This window comes from Procambarus clarkii, chromosome 27 (assembly GCF_040958095.1).
Source record: "Procambarus clarkii isolate CNS0578487 chromosome 27, FALCON_Pclarkii_2.0, whole genome shotgun sequence".
In the NCBI taxonomy this organism is placed as follows: Eukaryota; Metazoa; Arthropoda; class Malacostraca; order Decapoda; family Cambaridae; genus Procambarus; species Procambarus clarkii.
In genome coordinates, this window is record NC_091176.1 from 7690661 (window position 1) to 7711473 (window position 20813).

At 47.7% G+C, this 20813-nt stretch overlaps 1 protein-coding gene across 2 annotated transcripts in view; it reads left to right on the forward strand.

The window, feature by feature from the left end:
• The first annotated feature begins 945 nt into the window (after window positions 1-945).
• LOC123762721 (probable serine carboxypeptidase CPVL) overlaps window positions 946-20813 on the forward strand; it is a 108795-nt gene continuing 88927 nt past the window's right edge. Inside the window, exons 1-3 of one of the 2 annotated variants that reach the window (XM_045749434.2) lie at window positions 946-1050; window positions 6330-6544; window positions 15191-15310. In XM_045749434.2, coding sequence (XP_045605390.1) covers window positions 6368-6544; window positions 15191-15310 — 297 coding nt within the window. In that variant the 5' untranslated portion in view covers window positions 946-1050; window positions 6330-6367. Of the gene's footprint in view, window positions 1051-3743; window positions 3761-6329; window positions 6545-15190; window positions 15311-20813 lie in introns of those variants that run through there. The other variant, XM_069332308.1, reaches the window with a different exon arrangement.

A 20813-nucleotide genomic window follows, 5' to 3' on the forward strand; every position in this document is an offset into this window, starting at 1 on the left:
CAGTATTTCACATGGTGAAACACATGTGAAGAACCTCTCACACACTCACAGCTCCCTGACAAGAGGGCGCCAGCTTAGCTTAGCTTAGCTGCCAACACCCACACATCGTGTCAGCAAGGCGGACAGCCCGCCTGCTTTCATACCTCTCACTGTACTTCCCACTTCTACACTTCCCTTCACCTATGCCTCTCCTCCCTCTTTACTCCCTCCCCCCCCCCAAAAAAAAAAAAATGTTGGAGGAGTGGGGAGGAGGAGGCGGGAGTGTTGGAAGAGGGGCGGGGGTGTTGGAGGATGGGGCGGGGGTGTTGGAGGAGTGGGGATGTTCAAGTTCAAGTTCAAGTATGTTTATTGAGACAAGAAAAAATACATCTCAAAGGGATAGAGTAGCTTAGGCTATTTCTACCCTCCTCTACTTCAAGTCCCTCAAGGGGCGCACAAATTCAGTGAGTACAGATACACAAATCACAATACAACATTTAACATTGCAGATTAATATAGTAAGTGTTACAATCATAACACTTGACCTGATCAACCAGGCTGTGACTCATACGTCAGGCTGCGAGCAGCCGCGTCCAACAGCCTGGTTGATCAGTCCAGCAACCAGGAGGCCTGGTCGACGACCGGGCCGCGGGGACACTAAGCCCCGGAAGCACCTCAAGGTAGGTAATCATTGGGGCAAAATTCTTGTAGTTCCTAAGTATTCTGTCTATCATATCATTATCATACATCGTGGGGATGTTTAGTGTTCTATTTATCATAAGTCCCAGTATTCTGCCTATCTCCGCATATTGGATCGGTCGTCAAGGGTGGGAGCGGCGGGGTGGGGGTAGGGTCTGGGATGGTGGCGGTCGTCAAGGGATGGAGGGGAGACTGGGGGGATAGAGGCATGGGGAGGGTGGCGGTCGTCAAGGCAGGGATCGGCTAGGTGGGGGTGGGTTCCTTAGGGAGAGGGGCAGGGGTTGGTGGTGGTCGTCAAGAGAGGGAGAGTGAGTGAGCGTGGAGGCAGTGTGAGCCGGGAAGCAGGCGTGTGGTGGTGCTGCTGGCACTCTGGTAAGATATTATAGCTCCTGTACAACCTTCGCCAGGTGGTGTTCACACACCATCTGGCTGTAGTAGAGCAGGCGGCCTCTTATAACAGCCAGGAGTTTCCAGTGAAGTGAGAGTATAGTACACTAGGAATGTGTTCACCAGTAGCGTCTATGTAATACATCTAGGAAACAGTCTCCTGGTTGAACCCGCAGACACACAACGAAATTTCAGCTGTAGCACATTCCCGGGATGATTACACGACAGGCCGCTGTCTTCCCTGTCCCCGCCGAGGCTACATATAACCAAGGCGTTAATATATCGGCCTAATCAAGTAGAATATATCATCTTTCTTCATCTTAATTAACAGCAAATGTGCCGTTAATATTATATACTGTAAAAGTAATATGTAATATATGCATCAGCAACAAAAATAATATTAATATATAGACATAAAAAAATAATAAAATAAGAGTAACGATTGCAGGCGATGAGTCACAATAACGCGGCTAAAGTAATTTGACCAGACCACACACTAGAAGGTGAAGGGACGACGACGTTTCGGTCCATCCTGGACCATTCTCAAGTCGATTGTGGTCCAGGTCGAATGAACCAGGTCCTGGACCGACCGAAACGTCGTCGTCCCTTCACCTTCTAGTGTGTGGTCTGGTCAAAAGAGTAACGATTAGTTACATTCTGGGGAAGGTCAGGATAGAGCAGTCGGACCTCACAGACCAGTACCACTGGTCCACGAGACCACTTACTGGTCCGTGAGGTCCCACAGGTCGCCGACCACTGACTAGTTGACTCATTGGGACTTTGATAAAGCTTCCTGTCCCTGACAAAGGAAATTTATTATATATTATATTTATATAAAATGATAATTAATAATTTTCATTATTAATTATCATTTTTAGAAAACTTCATATAGCTTGTTTAATTTAAAAAAATAATTATAATCTATTTATTGATTATAAATATTATCCCAAAATGTACAACTTTATACACTTGTTAAAACTATTGGCCGAACCTTGCGCTTTATTGACGTCTGGATAAAATATTCATACACTGCACGTATATATATATATACTAGTAACAACTGCATTGAGACTATACAGCCAATAGTGACTAATTTCACTATGGGCTCACCATAGCCCGTGCTACTTGCCCCGCTACTGTGCCAGGTAAGTTACGGGCTCACCATAGCCCGTGCTACTTGGAACTTGTTCCGAGTAGCTGTATATATAACAACAACAACAACATGCAATGTGACACTGTATTCAATCGTCACCATCAATCATGATGATCAATTATCTCCCTCAGTGACTCGTACTGTACGCGTAGTGACTCGTACTGTACGTGTATAGTGACTCGTACTGTACGTGTATAGTGACTCGTACTGTACGTGTATAGTGACTCGTACTGTACGTGTATAGTGACTCGTACTGTACGTGTATAGTGACTCGTACTGTACGTGTATAGTGACTCGTACTGTACGTGTATAGTGACTCGTACTGTACGTGTATAGTGACTCGTACTGTACGTGTATAGTGACTCGTACTGTATGTGTATAGTGACTCGTACTGTACGTGTATAGTGACTCGTACTGTACGTGTATAGTGACTCGTACTGTACGCGTCCAGCCGTGAGAGGTGAGGATGGCAGCCAGTGTTGTGAGGTGAGGATGACAGCGGTGTTGAGAGGTTAGGATGACAGCCAGTGTTGTGTGGTGAGGATGACAGCCGGTGTTGTGAGAGGTGAGGATGGCAACCGGTGTTGTGAGAGGTTAGGATGACAGCCGGTGTTGTGAGAGGTGAGGATGACAGCCAGTGTTGTGAGAGGTGAGGATGACAGCCGGTGTTGTGAGAGGTGAGGATGGCAGCCAGTGTTGTGAGAGGTGAGGATGGCAACCGGTGTTGTGAGGTTGGCAGCCGGTGTTGAGAGGTGAGGATGGCAGCCAGTGTTGTGAGAGGTGAGGATGGCAGCCAGTGTTGTGAGAGGTGAGGATGGCAGCCAGTGTTGTGAGAGGTGAGGATGGCAGCCAGTGTTGTGAGAGGTGAGGATGGCAGCCAGTGTTGTGAGAGGTGAGGATGACAGCCGGTGTTGTGAGAGGTGAGGATGGCAGCCAGTGTTGTGAGAGGTGAGGATGGCAGCCAGTGTTGTGAGAGGTGAGGATGACAGCCGGTGTTGTGAGAGGTGAGGATGGCAGCCAGTGTTGTGAGAGGTGAGGATGACAGCCAGTGTTGAGAGGTGAGGATGGCAGCCAGTGTTGAGAGGTGAGGATGGCAGCCAGTGTTGTGAGAGGTGAGGATGGCAGCCAGTGTTGTGAGAGGTGAGGATGACAGCCAGTGTTGGGAGGTGAGGATGGCAGCCAGTGTTGAGAGGTGAGGATGGCAGCCAGTGTTGTGAGAGGTGAGGATGACAGCCAGTGTTGTGAGAGGTGAGGATGGCAGCCAGTGTTGTGAGGTGAGGATGGCAGCTAGTGTTGTGAGAGGATGGCAGCCTGCATTGTGTGAAGAGAGGATGGCAGTTGGTGTCAGGTGAAGATGGCAACTAGTGTTGTGATAGGTGAGGATGGCAGCCAGTGTTGTGAGGTGAGGATGACAGCCAGTGATGTGAGAGGTGAGGATGGCAGCCAATGTTGTGTGAGGTGAGGATGGCAGCCAGTGTTGTGAGAGGTGAGGATGGCAGCCAGTGTTGTGAGAGGTGAGGATGGCAGCCAGTGTTGTGTGAGGTGAGGATGGCAGCCAGTGTTGTGAGAGGTGAGGATGGCAGCCAGTGTTGTGAGGTGAGGATGGCAGCCAGTGTTGTGAGAGGTGAGGATGGCAGCCAGTGATGTGAGAGGTGAGGTGGTTCATTTCTTCAGCTCGGTTTACAGTGACCCCTTTGGGCCTTGATTGCTTTTGTAAGGGTCTGTTTTTGCTTTTTTTCACATCCTGTTGTGGTGTGGGTGAGCTTTATGCCTTTTTCTGATTGATTCCTTGGTAGCTCCATTTCAGCTCTTCTCTTTTTACTTTGGTGTTTGAAGGTTGTTGCATGGGCGACACATGAATGAGGGAGTTTGCTGGTCAATGCCTTTGGTACCGCCATGTGGTGGTGAGTGTTCTAACCAGTGTGGTTATTGTTATAGATTCAGCTACTCGGAACAAGTTCCAAGTAGCACGGGCTATGGTGAGCCCGTAACTTACCTGGCACAGGAGCGGGGCAAGTAGCACGGGCTATAGTGAGCCTGTAACTTACCTGGCACAGGAGCAGGGCAAGTAGCACGGGCTATGGCGAGCCCGTAACTTACCTGGCACAGGAGCGGGGCAAGTAGCACGGGCTATGGCGAGCCCGTAACTTACCTGGCACAGGAGCGGGGCAAGTAGCACGGGCTATGGCGAGCCCGTAACTTACCTGGCACAGGAGCGGGGCAAGTAGCACGGGCTATGGTGAGCCTGTAACTTACCTGGCACAGGAGCGGGGCAAGTAACACGGGCTATGGTGAGCCCGTAGTGGACTTACCTGGCACAAGAGCGGGGCTGTGTGTGCTAACCAGTGGTTGCTTAACAGTTGTTAATGAACGGATGCATGATTTGTTTGGGTTGCCAATGTTGTTGCTTATTCTGTTGTGCTCTTTTTTTCTGGTGATTTCCCTTTGGATTTGCTGTTGTGGTATAGAACTCTCAAACTCCTCTTTCCTCTATTGAGGGGGGTCTGCGTTGCGTCCTGGCTTTTGATAGGCTCTAATTGTGCGTAGAATTTCTATTTCTTATATATATCAATGATCTGCCTAATGTCTCTAATATTCTTAAACCTATATTATTTGCTGATGATACTACCCTCATCTATTCAGACCCCAACCCACATACACTAAATAATGTTGTGAATAATGAATTAAAAAAAGTCCACTTATGGATGTCAACCAACAAACTAACACTAAACATAGAAAAGACCTACTACATCTTATTTGGAAGGAAATTATCGATTGCAATTCAGCTACAGATAGTCAACATTAACATCAGTAATAAAAATGATGGAAAGTTTCTTGGCCTATTCCTAGACAAGAGACTCAACTTCAGTATCCACATTCAACACATAACTAAGAAAGTCTTTAAAACAGTTGGTATACTCTCCAAAATAAGATATTATGTTCCTAACTCTGCTCTCCTCTCACTATATTATGCACTAATCTACCCCTATCTTAATTACAGTATCTGTTCATGGGTGTCTACCACTGCAAACCACCTTAAGCCCATCATCACCCAGCAAAAATCTGCTATCATAATAATAACTAACTCTGCTTTCAGACAACACTCAGCTCCCTTGTTTAAATCCCTGAACTTGCTAAATATTAACTCCCTCCACACATTCTCTTGTGTCAACTACATTTACAAAACCCTGTTCTTAAATGCAAACCATGCTCTGAAATTCTCCCTGGACAGATGTAATAGAACCCATTATCACCACACCAGAAATAAATATCTCTTTGATATCCCCAGAGTCAAACTTAATCTGTGTAAACACTCTATGCAAATTAAGGGACCTAGTCTATGGAACTCACTCCCTAGTGATTTGAAAAGCTGTCAAACTCTTGCCTCATTTAAAAACAAAAACAAAAAGTACCTAATTTCATCTTAGTAGTTTCCTACACTGAGTTGTAAATTTGCTCTGTACCTAGTGTTACCAAATCTCCCAATCTTTATGTACTTAACCCAAACAACTTTTTCATTGTGTTGCTGTCTTCTTTTATGTGCTAGCCATATGCTGTATTGTGCCTACTAATTTTTTTGTTAAACTACCATTCAAGCTGTCATTGCAATCAATCTGAGCTACCTATGTGCTTTAATATACCTACAATTTTCTCCCATCTTTTATTTTTTTCTTGTTATGTAACTTTTATCATTTTTATAAATTTTGCAAATATTTACCTACTTAAAATTTTCTTAGATTAAGGACCTGCCCAAAATGCTGTGCGTACTAGTGGCTTTACAAGAATGTAAATACTACTATGTATCCTCACAATCCCAATGTACCTTCTTGTATATATATAAATAAATAAATAAATAAATAAAAACATGGTGTGATACCCAAGGTTTGGTGGCTCCCAGGTGGGTAGCTCAGGGTGGTGGGTTCACTGAGGACCCACCAGAAAGAAAGCTTTATTACATTAAATGCTGGATTTATTTTTGGGTTCTTAAAATTTTTAAAGATAAAAATAAAGTACTGTACTAGATCAATTATAAAATTAGTGTTTTAAAAGTTAACAAAAAATAACTTAACATACAGTATTTACCATTCATAATGATAAAAATATATTTCAGATTTAAACTTCAAAAGTGCTGGTACTCGTAAATAGGACATGATGAATTGGCATTTAGTGGTAGTAGCTCTAGTGGCTGCTGTTGTTGTCGAGGCCAGAGGACCATTCCTTAATATGTTCCCTAATCATGGAAACTTGACTGTTCCTCCGTCTCTGTGGGATGATGTTGGGAGCCCTCTCTTCTTAACACCACTGCTGGAAGCTGGTAAAATTAAGGTATGAACAGTGAAGAGCTTCATGTTTGTGCATGAGAAATGGAAGTTAAATACTTATTGAAAGGGTCATATATTTGTATTTTGTATTATTATTATTATTATTATTATTATTATTATTATTATTATTATTATTATTATTATTATTATTATTATTATTATTATTACACAGAGAGTAATCACTCTAATGTGTAATTATCCCACATCTGCGGTTTGTTGTTCCCACTCTGCTTATGGCGCCTGGGCAGTTGAAAGTCAATCATTCTTTTCTCACTTTTTTGGGCGTTTTTCATTTAGTTAATGCACTCTTGTTCTTATCTGCAACTCAGTTGCTCACTTTTGTGTGACATATTTTGTGAGGTGTGGGTTATGTCTGCTATGAAAGGGGTGGGGGAGGTATGTGAATTGGTGTGTGTTTCCCTCATCACTATCGAGGTGTCGTCAGTAAATTTTGGTAAGTTTGTACTCGCTTCATTGTACTCTACTAATTGTGCTTGCGCTTCAACTCTTTGGGCTCGCCTCTCACCCGTCATTCTACTGGTGTGCACATTCCTAAGTTTCTTGATCTGCGTTTCTACGTTTGCATCCTTCTCATCACTGCCTCCTATATTTCCTTTCCTTACTACCCTGCCTCTGGACAAGTTCCTTTTTATGCCTCTGTGACTCCTTTGGGTACTCAGTTACCACCTGTGTCCCATTATGGGTGTACCAATTGTATTGATTCATCCATCTTTTTCTACTCTGCCCGTTCTCCTGAGAAATTGTGGGGGTTGTTATGTCTCCCAGTCTTGTGTTCCCAGGTCAGTCTTATCTTGTGTACAAGACTGTGGTAGTTCTGTATATTATTACCTCAGTCTTGTGTTCACAGACTGTGGTCATTAGCGTGATTTCATTATTTTATGGGCACCGATTTTGTGCCTAGCGACCATGACCTGTATGCTCGACTGGCTCCCAGGCCTACGGCCCATGGTATCCTGTCAGTATTACAGCCGTTTTAGCTGTTGGGTTCATTTTTATCCCCACTCATAAATTTATTTTTTATCCCCACCCCCAAATTGTTATTTTTATCACCCCCATTTTCGTTTATCCTCCTTCCCCCCCCCCCCAAAAAAAAAAAAAAAAAAACTGGCGTCTGGTTCATACCCCAGTGTCCTTGAGTCGGTTGCTGCATCTCCGGCTTCCTCTTTGGGTTTTTGGGGTTCGGTGGCCATGACGGCTCCTTCTTCGGGTTTTTGGGGTTTGGTGCTATGGCGCCATCCTTTTCCCCTCGCTCGATGTGTTCACAAATGCCTCATCTCTCGGTGGGGGCTTTGTGACCAGCGCTCCACAGGCCGGCCAGGGGCATTGGGTGCCATCCTCCCTTCGAGCTCACAGTACGGTGCTGCTGTGTGGCAGGTGCTGCGACGGATCTGGCTTCCTCGGGGCTGAGTGATCTACCTCTATTTGGACTACTCCCCGTGGTTCATTGCCTCTACCTGGGGGGGGGGGTTTCTTCGGTTCGTGGCTTTGGGGCTGGTCGGGTAATTCTGCTGAGTTCTCGGTGTTTAGCTCTCCATGCCGATCACATTCCAGGTGCGTCCATCATCCTGGCAGATGGCCTGTTCCACTTCATTCTTGTTTCCACATAGTAGATAGTCGACTCCACCTCCTTCCTTTGGCTTGTCAGACGTACAGGCACCCAGAAGTGTACCTCTTCGTGTTGCCGTGGTCTCAGTGTCTCCCACTGTACGTGGCTCTGGTCCCCGACTGCAAAGCCCCTGCGGTAGATGCTTTAAGGCAGGACTGGTTGAGGTGGGGGTTCCTGATCCTCTTTTCCCAGGTTCAGCTGTTGCTTCAGGTTCTGGCTCAGCTGGATTCATATTGAGGATGAGTGGTTCTCTTGGCTCCATGGTGGTCGGCCCAGCCTTGGTTTCAGGCACTGCTTGCTCTGTTTCCGAAAGTGGGCAGTTTTTCCGTGGCTCAGCCTCAGCATGTTGTGCCAGTGACCTTGCTGGTTTGCCATGCTTCTCTGCACTTTGCGTCTGGTTTATCCCAACATGTGTGTATCGCCATTTATATGGTGATCAGGTGGCTTCTTTGATGGTGTTCCACCTGCAATCTTCTTCCCAGTGACAGTATGAGGTGTTTTGGCGGTCTTTCCTTCACTTTCTTTCTCTTCGAAGGTTTTCGTTGATTTTGGGCCAGGTTGTTTTTCCTTTTCTCTTTTTGGCTTTGCTGGATCAGAAGCTCATGCCTAATACATGTACTGTCGCTTTTTATCGCTCGGATCTGGCCTGAGCCGCTCCAGCTCCAGCTTGCGACATCCACCACCCACCAGGGGATCCTGGTGGATCCCGAGTATGGATCCACCCACCAGGGGTGGATCCATACTTGGGGTGCTCTGGATTTTATGTGTGGAGCAATATTCTAGTTCTTTTCTCAGCTTGTGATTGTGGGGGCAGCTCCGAGTGGTGCCTCCTCCGCCTCTGTACTGCATGCACCTCATCTTCTCCTACTAGGCACGCACCACTGGACATTCTGCACTAGGGATGCTCCTGGTACATTGTACAGCTCAGCTGTGTCATGACACGGTATTGTCTCTGTTCTTCAGGTGAGATTGTACTGTCTGGCGACTGTTGGCCAGGCGCTGGTTCTTGCTTTTTCGGTTAGGTGTTGTATGTTTTGCCTGGACACTTTGCGTGTGTCTTAGTGACTTTACTTGTCTGTGTTTCTTGTTCTTAGTTGTACTGTGGGGCACAGCCCCGAATTTTGGTGCTTTCTGTTTAGTCTTTCAGCGCCTGCGGTTTTTTCTCGATATGTGGACACTCCTTCGTTTCCTCAGTCTGTGCTTTCTGTGTACTCATTCATTGACTCTGTCTCTGATCTCGGGACACTCCTTCCTTGCCTATCTTCGGTGCCTGGCTGCACCCTTATATCCATGGTGTCTCACTATGTATGTGCGACCAACCACAACACACGATGTGGTTGGTTGTGTACATTGCGTTACTGATTGCTACCTGGATCTTCGTTGTTCGTCATATTCGTTGTACGCATTTGTCCCTAGCTGTCGGTGCTTGGTCTGTAATTCGGGTCTGTTCATTGCCTATTTCCGCTTTTTCTCCCTCTATGCTACACATGGTTTTGTATCTTGGTCGTTGCTTATTGGCTATACTGATGCTAGGTGCTAGGGTGGGCCTCTGTTTATGTTCAGTTCCCTGATTTTGGACTGCCCCAGTGTTCGGTTATGGAACTGAGTTCTTTCACTTTTTCCTTGTATCTCCCTGCAAGCTTCTGTGTTGTAATGTCTGTGGGTGGTTGTAGACTTCCGGTCAACCACTCATGCCATTCCTGTTCCTTTAGGACAGGGGTAGCTTAGATTCTGGTTCTGGCTACGACTTTTTTTTGTTCCTTTTCAGGTACGTACATTTTTGTTTTCCTGCAGTACACGTCTTGTGTAGTTCTCCTCATGTATACCTCAGAGACGTGTGCGTCATTCTTCCCTGCTGGAGCTGGTTGTGCTGCTCCTTCAGGTTGCAAGGTCGCTGTTTTTCGCTTCGTGTCTCGCTCTTTAGTTCGTGGTGCTTGTTTTCCTCGTTGGCCTCTGTCTGGGCCCTGGCTCTTCGGTGTTCAGCCTTGTTGGTCCTTCAGGGGTCCTGGAGGGGAGAAGGTTCCTCCCAGACAGGGCGTGTCTGCTCTCCCGGATTGGTTCCTTTCCAGCTTGCTGGAATTTGGTTCCTGGTTCCTAGCGGCCGTTCCTTCTGATTCTTTGCCAGCCTTGGTTGGGGGCGCTGCTTTGCTCGTTTTCCGTTCCTGTGGGTCTTCCCGTGGCTCCGCCTCTTTTTGTGGATCTGTCCAGCTCTGTATGAGGCTGATTCATTCTTCCCCTCGAGTCTTCACATCTGGGGTTTTTGTCTCAAGTTTCTCGTCGCTTGTGTGGGCACTGGTGGCTTCGTTGTTGGTCTCCCGACTGCATGCTTTGTCTCGATGGCAGTGTGTAGTTTCCTGGCGGTCCTTCCGGTTTTCCTATCACTACGAAGGGTTCTTCGGTCTCTGATAGGGTTGTCTTGCCCTTCCCTTCGGGGTTGTTCCAGGACTGTCGTCTGGTGCCATGTACTGTTGCCTCGTGTCGGGTGGTGCTTGCAGTGCCGCTCCAGCTTGCATTCGGTGTTGCTGTTCCTTCTGCTCCGTTCCGCTTACTGTGTTTTGTGTTGTTTCACCTCCGGCCTGCGCTTCGGTGCCGTCCTGGTCGTTGGCATGGGTGGTCTATTTTCTTTCTGTCTTCTCCTCGGTTTGTTGTGATCCCTTCATTTTTGGTGTGTTTTTTGTTTTGTTTTTCAGGTCTCCTTTTTCTGTTGGTGTTGACCTCTGGGGGTCGGGTCGGGAAGTTTCCAGCTCTCCCCCGGCACCTGTCTTTTTTCTACCTCGTTTGGTCCTAGTGGTAGGTTGTTCATTTGTTGCAGTCTCCTTCTTTTTGGGTGATGTTTGGGTCTGCTGTTTTCCGGAGGGGTCTGTTTCTCGAGGCTCTGCCTCTTTTGGCAGGTCAGACTGGTCCTGTACGTGACTGGTTCGGTTTTCTCGGCTCTTCGCGTTTGCCCTGCTGACGCGGGTATATCACCATCTCTATGGTGATCAGGTGGCTTAGTTGATGTTGTCACACCTGCGAGCTTTGTCTTGGGGACAGTATGACATTCCTGGCGTTTTTATTCGCCATTTTCTTGCTTTTTGTAGGTTGTCTTCTCTTTCGCATCAGGTTGTCTTGTCCTTTCTTGGGTTTTTCAGGACTGGTAATTGATGCTTCTTACTGCCACCTCTTTTGTGCAGCACTGGCGGAGCCACTCCGTCTTGTGTTCGGGGTAGACGTCACATCCGCCCCGTTCCGTACGCTTCTCGTGTTGTTTCACCTCTGGCCTGTTCATGTGCCGTCTGAGCCGTCCTGGACCTTGATCAGGGTGCCCTTTTATCCTTCCTCTCCTCAGTTTGTGGTAGCCCCTTCAGTTTAAGATTGGTTTTTCGAAGGCCATACTTTGTTGGCATTGGCATCTGTGGGTCGGGGAGCTTCCGGCTCTCCTCCGGTGCAGGGGTTTCTGATCTTTTGGTATTGGTGGTAGGTTTAAACGCTTGCAGCCTTTCTCCATCCTTCTGGTGACGGTAGAGATGGCTGCTTTCTGGAGGGGTCCTTGGGTTATTGATGCTTGGTTGGTTTGGCCCGGGGTGTGACATGTGTGGTCCTGTTGCGGCTCTTCACCGTTACCTGCGTGCCATGGCTGGGGATGTGCTTTGGGTTGATTCGGTTCCCCTCGTTCCCTGTTTTAGGGCTTAGGTCTACCAGGTCATCCGCAGTTTTCTTAAGTCTACCAGCCTGCGATCTATCCTTGCATTCGTGCCGTTTGGACGTTTGCAGCTTTTGCTGCCATGTTTGGTGACGTCTTGGGCTCATTTCGGGCGCGAGGATTTGGGGGTCGCACAGGTTCCTCGCTGCCAGTTCATTTGTGAGCGTGTCTGCTCCTGTGCATTTTTGTGTTGCTTTGGGTTGCAAGTTGCTGCTTGTTTCGACTTTGCGTTGCTGAGTTTGTTGTGGCCGCCTCCCTGGTCAGCCCTTTCTTTTCCTTCTCTTTGGGTATTGAAACTCCAGGGAGGCGTAGGGGCTTCCCTCAGAAAACCAGCGTTGAATGTAATAAAACACCATTTTCTGGGTGAGCCCCGGAGGCGCTCTGGCAATCCTCTCTCACACTGGTTGGCGTTTTTTTTTTTTTGCATTGGTTGAAGTTTAGTATCCGACCTGGTGCTAGGCAGCTAGCGCAGTGAGGTCCGGCCCCCTCTCGAGGTGGGGAGAGCTACGCGGACAATCGGCGCAGCAGTAAAGTGTGATGTTTGCTTGTTTACTCGTTTCCTTGGGATTATAGGGCATTTCTACCTCTCTGTTCATTTTTTTTTTTAGTTTTTTACCATGTGGGGTTTGTTTTGTTATGCCTACCTTTCTGGGTGCTTAACCCCGGTCAATGGCAGATAAGGAAGGAAAAACCCCAACCACAAGGGTGTTTTCCAGGGGTCATTGCTCCCTGAAACCTCTCTGAAGGGGGCCAGGTTCTGGCGCTGGTCCCTGGTAGGTCTGAACTCCATAGCTAATGTCTCGGTCTAATATAATATACATTAGCCTGATAAGCTCCTGGGAGCCTCCAGGGTTCACCCAGAAAATGGAGTTTCATTACATTGAACGCTGTTTTTTTTTGCTAGCCTTTCACTCCCCTAGAACATTGATTGATATTTTGCCAGGCTATGTGTTCCAGTGATGCTGAAGGTTACTTCCCCTCATAACACTACAGTGGGGGGTCTTCTCCATGATCCATAACATTTATATGGGGTCCCAGTCTGGGATCTCATAACTAACAACATGCCGGACCACATATTGTACCAAACGGTCACCCAGAGGCGTATAACCATGGACCTTGTAACCACAGATATCAGTAACGTCCAAAAGCAGCAAGTCCCGGGAGGAAGCGTGTTCCATTGCAATCAAGTTCCTGGGTTTATTTGGCCTGAAATCGTGCACCTTGATCTTAAAAAACTCTGAAACGGCTTGAGAGAAAAGACTTCGTGCCCTACCATTTCCAAAAACGCTCCGATCAGCGGGTGTATTAGCATCAAAGGCGATGATGAACGTACGTAGGCCAGGAGAATTCGTCTGACTGGGAGGGCGTGGAGACAGAGGTTGCGGGGGGTCACAGGGCACCGCAGGACACAGGCGACATTTTGCATCAAATCTATTACCCTTACTATGATGTTTACTGTCCAGAAAAACACCCTCGGGATCCCCCCAAGACTGGGAAAACGTCGTGGCCGGAATGCGTGTCAAGGGACAACAGGTCCTGAAAACCCTCAAAGGGATCGGAAATGTCCATGGGAGAAATGCTGTGCGAACCACCATCCGTCGCCATGGTCGGCCAGCCACTCTTTCCACCATCTCCAACCAGGATTTAGTTGGTGTTGAAACTCAGGCAGTCTCGGAGGAGCCTCTTCTGGGGTGGCGGTGGAGGCATTCGAGCTTAGTCCTCCAGCCGGAGCTTCTGGGTCTGACCAATGGGCCCCCCCTCGTTCCTGCAACACGGCCTTAGGCCCCGTTGGACCCCACCTGGGTTTTTGTACCCTCAGAGCAGGGCGTGGTGTTACAAGGAGAGGGGTTCTCTTTTGCTCCCTCCTCATATGAATTGAATTTGGCATCTACCCCCTCCCCAGGTTCAGTTCCTTGATCCTGTGGGTTCCTCGGGCGTGTGCTTCTGGAGGAAGGCTTCTCGCGTCCTGTCACATGTGGTGCGAAAAGCCTTTGCGGCTTACCTCCTGCGTGACCCAGATTATACTTTCGTGTTGGATCCCGTTACTTCGTGTATGGATCTTTGTGTCTGTCCTGGGTTTATTATGAAGTTCCGGAGTCGTTCTGTTTAGCAGACTGTCTGCCCTTCTCGTTGGAGGCTTGGCATACATTCTGTCCATCCCGCGCACTTGAGTAGAGGGAGGCTCAGACAGCGTTGCAGGTTTTCCTGGGGGCGAATTTGAGCATCTCAAAGCATGTTTGTTCGCCCCTGCCCTTCTGCAGGTTGTTGGTGTAATGCAGCTTTATATGCAGGTTGGCATATAAAGCTATATGCTTTCTACTTTTACCCTTTCGGCAGCCTTGGTTGCAAAGGATTTGCATACACGTGGCCTGCTGGTTTCAGCCCAGCGTTTCTTCTCCCTCCTCGAGCTGTCCTCGGATTGACTTGAGTTGGATGTGGAGGAGCTTGGGGCCACCTTTGGGTCTAGTGTGTTGCCCTCGGTGGTGCATGCGTCGTCTGCATTGTCGAAGCTGTTTGCACCACTCCTGCGGGATGCGGTTTCGTGGTTTTTACTTCTTGACTCGTGTGTCAGCAGGAGGTGCTCGCTTCTTCCTTGGAATCTGCTTGAGCCCTGGCTCTTAACTTGTCTTCACCTTTTTGTCCGTTGCTGTTTGCAGAGTCTGCGGTTGTGTAGTATGTGCAGGCAGCTTCGGCTAGTTGCCGTCCTATGTCGGACTTCTTAGTCCTCCTGGGAACTTGTGGGGGGCCTTCCTGGAAGGGTCGTATCAGGGCTCGGGGTTCTTCCCGTCATGGTATGTATAGTGGAAGCATGTTGAATAGTCTTGGGCCTATGATGATGTTGATAAACCTAAAACAATATTATTTTAGATTTAATTCTGGTGAACAGAGACAATGAGTAACAGTATGAATATAGTATCATCCTGAAAGAGCTGTGCTGAAAATCATTAAAATATTAAAGAGTTCCAAATTTTTTATATGCACATTACGAGTTTTTAAAACATGTTAAAAAACAGACTACTGTACAAAGCTTTAACATGAGCTTGATAGGCTCCAGAATTTCATGGCAAACATTCACATTTCACTAACTTCTTCTACCCAGTCTTGTTCCCCAGGCTGTACCACATCCAATGCTCTGTAAACATTCTGCGTACTTAATGTATTAAAGTATTTGCCTGTCTTCTTAATTTTTTTTTTATCTCCTTCCCTCAGATTTACTTAAATATAATCTACTCACAACATTTATCATCCTTACAATCATATCATTATAATTTCTTTAGAATAACTATAACATTGGATTGTTGTTGCATGTTTTAGTGTTTTTCTAACTGTAAACGTTGCAGGAGGCACGGACCTTGAGCCACGTCAAGCTTGGACACCGCCATGGACATAGCTTCTCCGGCTTTCTAACAGTCAACAAGGCGTACGACTCCAATCTCTTTTTCTGGTTCTTCTCAGCCAGGGTAAGTACCCACAAGATTTTGCTTTAGTTTTTAGTAATTATCAATTTTCTTTTGAGAGTCGCTCAGCAGCTCCCTGATGCTACACAATGCTAAGGACTTATGCTTTCTCTTTACTGTTTGTTATAAGTTATACTTGAAATATTCACTCAACCTGTTTGTAACATGCACATTTGTTAACACAGTTCCCTGTCTCCCCCATCCCACACCTTCACTAATTACAGTACCTTCCCTTTTTTCCCCTCCCATTAACTTCTATAAAAAAAATAATTCTTATAAAGTCCTTACTCAACTTTATCTTAAAACTTTTTGTTCTTTTTCGTTCTAAAGGCAGCTCCTTATGGCTCCATGAAGCTATCTTCCTGATATTGCTTCACACTAAAAGGTCACATGAGCCACAGTTTATTTAGCCTACGGGGGACCAGAGCCGGAACCTAGCCCCCCCCCCCTCCTCACAAAGGCACAGAGAACAGCAGGTGATAATCTGCCACCTCACTATAGAAAGCCTCCAGAAAGTCATTGCAGCTTTACAGACAAATGGAGGGTTCACAGAAAATGAGGCCTCAAAACCGCCAGACAGCTACCACAAATAAGTCACATGGAAACAAATGACCCAAATGAACTCAAACTCGTTAGTGTAAATTTCCATTACCAGGTGGCCTGGCCCTGGCTCCCAGCTAGTTTTTTTTTTTTTTTTTTTTTTTTAGATATATACAAGAGTTGTTACATTCTTGTAGAGCCACTAGTACGCGTAGCGTTTCGGGCAGGTCCCTGGAATACGATCCCCGCCGCGAAGAATCGTTGTTACAACCAAGTACACATTTTACTGTTGAGTTAAACAGAGGCTACAGTTAAGGATTTGTGCCCAGTAAATTCTCCCCAGCCAGGATACGAACCCATGACAAAGCACTCGCGAAACTCCAGGAGAGTGTCTTACCACTACACCACGGAGACTGCAAAATAGATTGTAGCAGTTCTCCACATCAGTTCTGTTCCTGATGTTGATGTCTCCACACCGACTTGTAGTGTTTTGTTTCTGGCTTGTTGTGGGGGGCTTGGCTTTTTGTGTGTTTTGAGCTGCATGTGCTCAAGGTTTTCTTTGCTCTCTACCTGTTAACACTGCCCTTTCACAACCAGTGTTTACTTTCTCTGAAGTGTTTGGGGATTTGTCCCAGTGAGACCAGTCCAGTAAGCTAGTCCACTGGGATGGGGGCCTTGCCTTGGACTGTTCAAGAGTCTTGTGTCCTTTGTTGGGCCCTTGGTTAGGGGCAATTTTTGGTTGTGCTTGTGCTTGGGGCACACTGGGGGTTCGCGCGCTTGTCTACATGACACACTGTGGTTGTCGTCTGTAGCTGGTGGTTAGGCTATGGTTAGTGTTTGTTCCTCTGGCGAGTGGCCAGTGCCTAGAGTTCCTGCATGATTTTTCTTCAGGCCCCTAAAAATCTTTTCTAGTCTTTGTCGTGGTCCATTTTTAGCAGCCCAGCTAGCTAGGTTTTGCAATTTACGAGTTTGACGGGGTGTTCATTGTTTTTGCCACCTGATGACACTCCTTCTTTCTGTCCCCGCCATGCTAGCTGTTGGGTTGGTGATGTTTACGATCTCGAGTCCTGTGAGGTGTGTTTTCACTGGGCTCTCTACTTTGATGGAACTTCACCTTAAAGTTTCAGGCATACCAGGCAGCTGCTGCTTAATTGGCCAGGTTTGCCCCATGTAAAATGCTCACCATATGTTGATTGGCTAGAAGCCCCAGAGCTGCCTCTTGTGGTGTTTAGGGATCCAGAATTGGAGGTGTTGATCTCCACTTGGACTCAGTCCATACCTCCTCTTTCTCTTTTCCCTGCAGGTGTGGTTTACCCTGCTTCTGGTCTTCCTTCCTCTTCATTCTGGCTCTGAAGCACCTGAGGGTTTCAGAGTCAGGTTAGAAATTAGCTTGGGGTGCCTTCTTCAGGGGTTGTGGTCTCTTCTAAGGCAGTGGCGGCGGTAGCTGAGCCTTCAGTTCTGCCAGATTTTCAGGGCACTCGCCTTCACAACTGCCTCCTTGCCCTGAGCCTTCTCCTTGCGAGGACACTTTCCTGTTTCAGGTGTTGGCCAAGGACTTTGGTTGTGTCCCTGGGGCCTCTGTGGCAGGCCTCTGGAACTGAGAAGGAGCCTGAGGAGTGTCCCTAGGGTGCCTTTCAGCCCTGATTGGTGTTTGGCTTCCTCTACCGAGGGTCTTTTGTTGCAGAGGGAATCATTTTTTTTTTTATCCCCCCTACCATGTATGAGTTAAGATCGTTCAGTTGCTCCCACCCTGAGTTCATTTCTAGGCCCTGTTAGGCAGCTCGGATTCGTCCTTTTTCTGGAAGTTTCCATCCTCCCACGCCATGCCTTTGGTGGTTTGTGTGGATTTGCTTCGGTACCTCCAAAGAATACCTGATCAACCAGGCTGTGATTCATACCTTAGGCTGCGACTAGCCGCATCCAACAGCCTGGTTGACCAGACGACTAACTGGGAGGTCTGCTGACCAGGCCGTGGGGCCATTGATTCCCTGAACCTCCACAAAGTTATCGGGTTATCTCTTTTTCATTACAGTTTGAAGTCTCGGGCTCATCATGGCTGGCTAACACCCTTCAACTTTCTTTGAAGTCTTGGCAAGGGTTCTGTCATTCCCATGCACTTGACTGGCAGGAGGTCAGCTTCGTCTTTCAGAAGTTTCTGTGCGGGGCTCAATTTGCCTTGCTTCAGTCCTGCCTGTTTGATCCAGGGCTTCCCAAGAATTGTGGGCAAGTGGCAGCTTCACGTGCAGATGCCTGTGCTTTCCAGGGCTTGTATTGCAGATGATCCCAGGGTGTGTTTGCACCTGGCAAGGGTTTGGGTCCTTGTGGAGGGGTTTACTGAGTATCTCTGTAAGGACTTGGCTTCACTGGGGTCTGCTTTGGGTGCAGCATAAAGCCTGTGGTTTCGACCCTGGTGGCCTTGACCAAGATGTTCCAGGAACTCCGCTTCCTTGAGGGGGGCCTTGGGTTCTTTCTCTTGGCCTGGTGTCTCGTCTTCATTTTGACCACATGCGGTTCTCCTTCCTTCCTGGTCTGGCCTTCTTGGCCAAGACCAACACTTAGTCACCATAAGTGGTGACCCTATGTTTTCTTCCATCTCTGTGGGTAGTTAGGTCTCTGATTTCCGGAACTGAGGTCTTGGGCCCTTGGATATTGTTAGCTCCATATCCCACCCCCCCCTCCCCAATTGAGTGAGGAGGTGGTGAATGAGTGCAAAGTAGTTTCAATTATTTGTTCACATAGTTGGAGGAGTTCATTAGGTAGGTTGCGAGGCTTTGGCCTCTTTTTGAATCCAGCAGTTGCTTGTTAACTGACTTTCTGTATGCCTTTTCTGGTGAGGTGGCAGAGTGTCATCTGCACTCTGTGCCTCTTTGAAGGTCCCAGGTTTTGGCTCCAGTCCTTGGTAGGCCTAAGAACTCCATGATAATGCAACCTAGTAGCTAGGAGTAGCTAGAAAGAAATTTAATGGAAAATAACCAAAAGTGGCAACCGTGCTGTCATCTAGTACTCCTGCTCCTCATAGGGAGGAGGGGGAGCCTGCCCAGGTGAGAAGGCTCTTTTCCAGCCCAATTCTCAGCTGATGTGCTTGGCGGTCACTTGTCACCTCTGGCCTCGCTTTCCTGTCTGGATTTTGCCCTGTGCAACTGTGCCAGCTGTGTCTGTACTCACCTAGTTGTACTCACCAATTTGTGCTTGCAGGGGTTGAGCTTTGGCTTATTGGTCCTGCCCTTGAACAGTCAATCAACTGGTGTGCCGATTCTTGAGCCTACTGGGCTCTATCAATTCTATATTTGAAACTGTGTATGGAGTCAGTCTCCACCACATCACTGCTTAATGCATTCCATTTGTTAACTACTCTGACACAGACAAAATTCTTTCTAATGTCTCTGTGGCTCATCTGGGTACTAAGTTTCCACCTGTGTCCCCTTGTTCATGCTCCACGGATGCTAAAGAGTTTGTCTTTGTCCACCCTGCCAATTCCCTCTGAGAATTTTGTAGGTGGTTATTATGTCTCCCCTTACTCTTCTGTTTCCAGGGATATGAGGTTCAGTTCCCTTAGCCTTTCCTCATAGCTCATACCTCTCAGTTCCAGGACTAGTCTGGTGGCATACCTCTGAATCTTCTCAAACTTTGTCTTTTTTTAACTGGGTATGGATTCCAGGCTGGAGCCGCATATTCCAGGATTGGTCTGACATAAGAGGTATAAAAGTTCCTGAACAATTCCTTATACAAGCTTCTAAAGGTAGTTTTTATGTTGGCCAATCTAGCATATGCCACTGATGATATCCTTTTGACGTGGGCCTCTGGGGATTGGTTCGGTGTGATATCAACCCCCAGATCTTTCTCTCTATTTGACTCTTGCAGGATTTCACTTCCCAGATGGTACCTTGTGTTCAGCCTTCTCCCTTCGCCTAATTTCATTACTTTACACTTTCCTGAGTTGAACTTTAGTAGTGGTGTGGTGGCCAGGTGTTCTTGGTACTTCCAGCTGCATGCGCCCTGGGTACCCTTCCCAGAGTGCTCCGTAAGTATTGCCTGGTCGAAAATTTGCAACCTGAGACCTAACAGAGGGTAGAAACTTCCTCCAAAGAAAAATAGGCTAACAAGCAACACGTCATCACACCGCGCGCCACTCATTTTTGCTGACCCCCTCCCTCTCTGGGGGAAGACCGAGCCCACAGAGTCGGCAGACGAACCACCAGTTTGTCGGCTGAAGCTGTACATGGGGTGGACGTCTGCTCTGGTATCAATTGTCTGATTGGCTTCACTCTGCTGGTGTTCCTGCTGTGAATTGGCAGAAGCCAGGAGTTTGTACCAAGGGCTGCATGCACCTTGGACTCCCTTCCCTAACCGCCCTGTGAGTACACCCCTTGATGTTCTTTGGAGTTATCTTTACTGGGTCCATAGGTCCCCAATCTTGTAGAGGTAGCAGCTGCTTGGGTTTCTGCCTCACCCTTGGGGGTCTGCTTAGGTCTCGATACTTTTGTTTGGCTCTTGATAGGGAGTGATTGTTGCTGGTTGGGGTGCACTGTGCTGCCCAGCTTGCAGAAACGTGATGGCCGTGACTTTCTGGTCCTCTGGGTTGTAATGCTTCCTTGGAGTTCTTCCCAGTGCTCACGACTGTTGGCTTCACACCTTGGTGTCCTTACGTTGGTTGCTGCATCACCTGCTTCCTGTTCGGAATTTTCGGGTTTCGGTGCCATGGTACCTTGTCCTTCCCTCACTCGATGTATTCATGGCCGCCTCGTCTCGTGGTTGGGTGCTTGTGACTGGCGCTCGCCAGTCGAACCCAGGGTCACCAGGGGGGCGGTCCTTCGTCGGTCTCCCGGCCAGGTGCGGTAGTTTGCGGCTGTATGGCAGGCGCTCAGCAGGATTCGGCATCCTCAGGGCCACTTGTTCTGGTTCCATTTGGGCTGCTCCCCCGTTGTTCCTTGTCTTGTCTCTGGGAGGAGCTTTGGTCCGTGGCCCT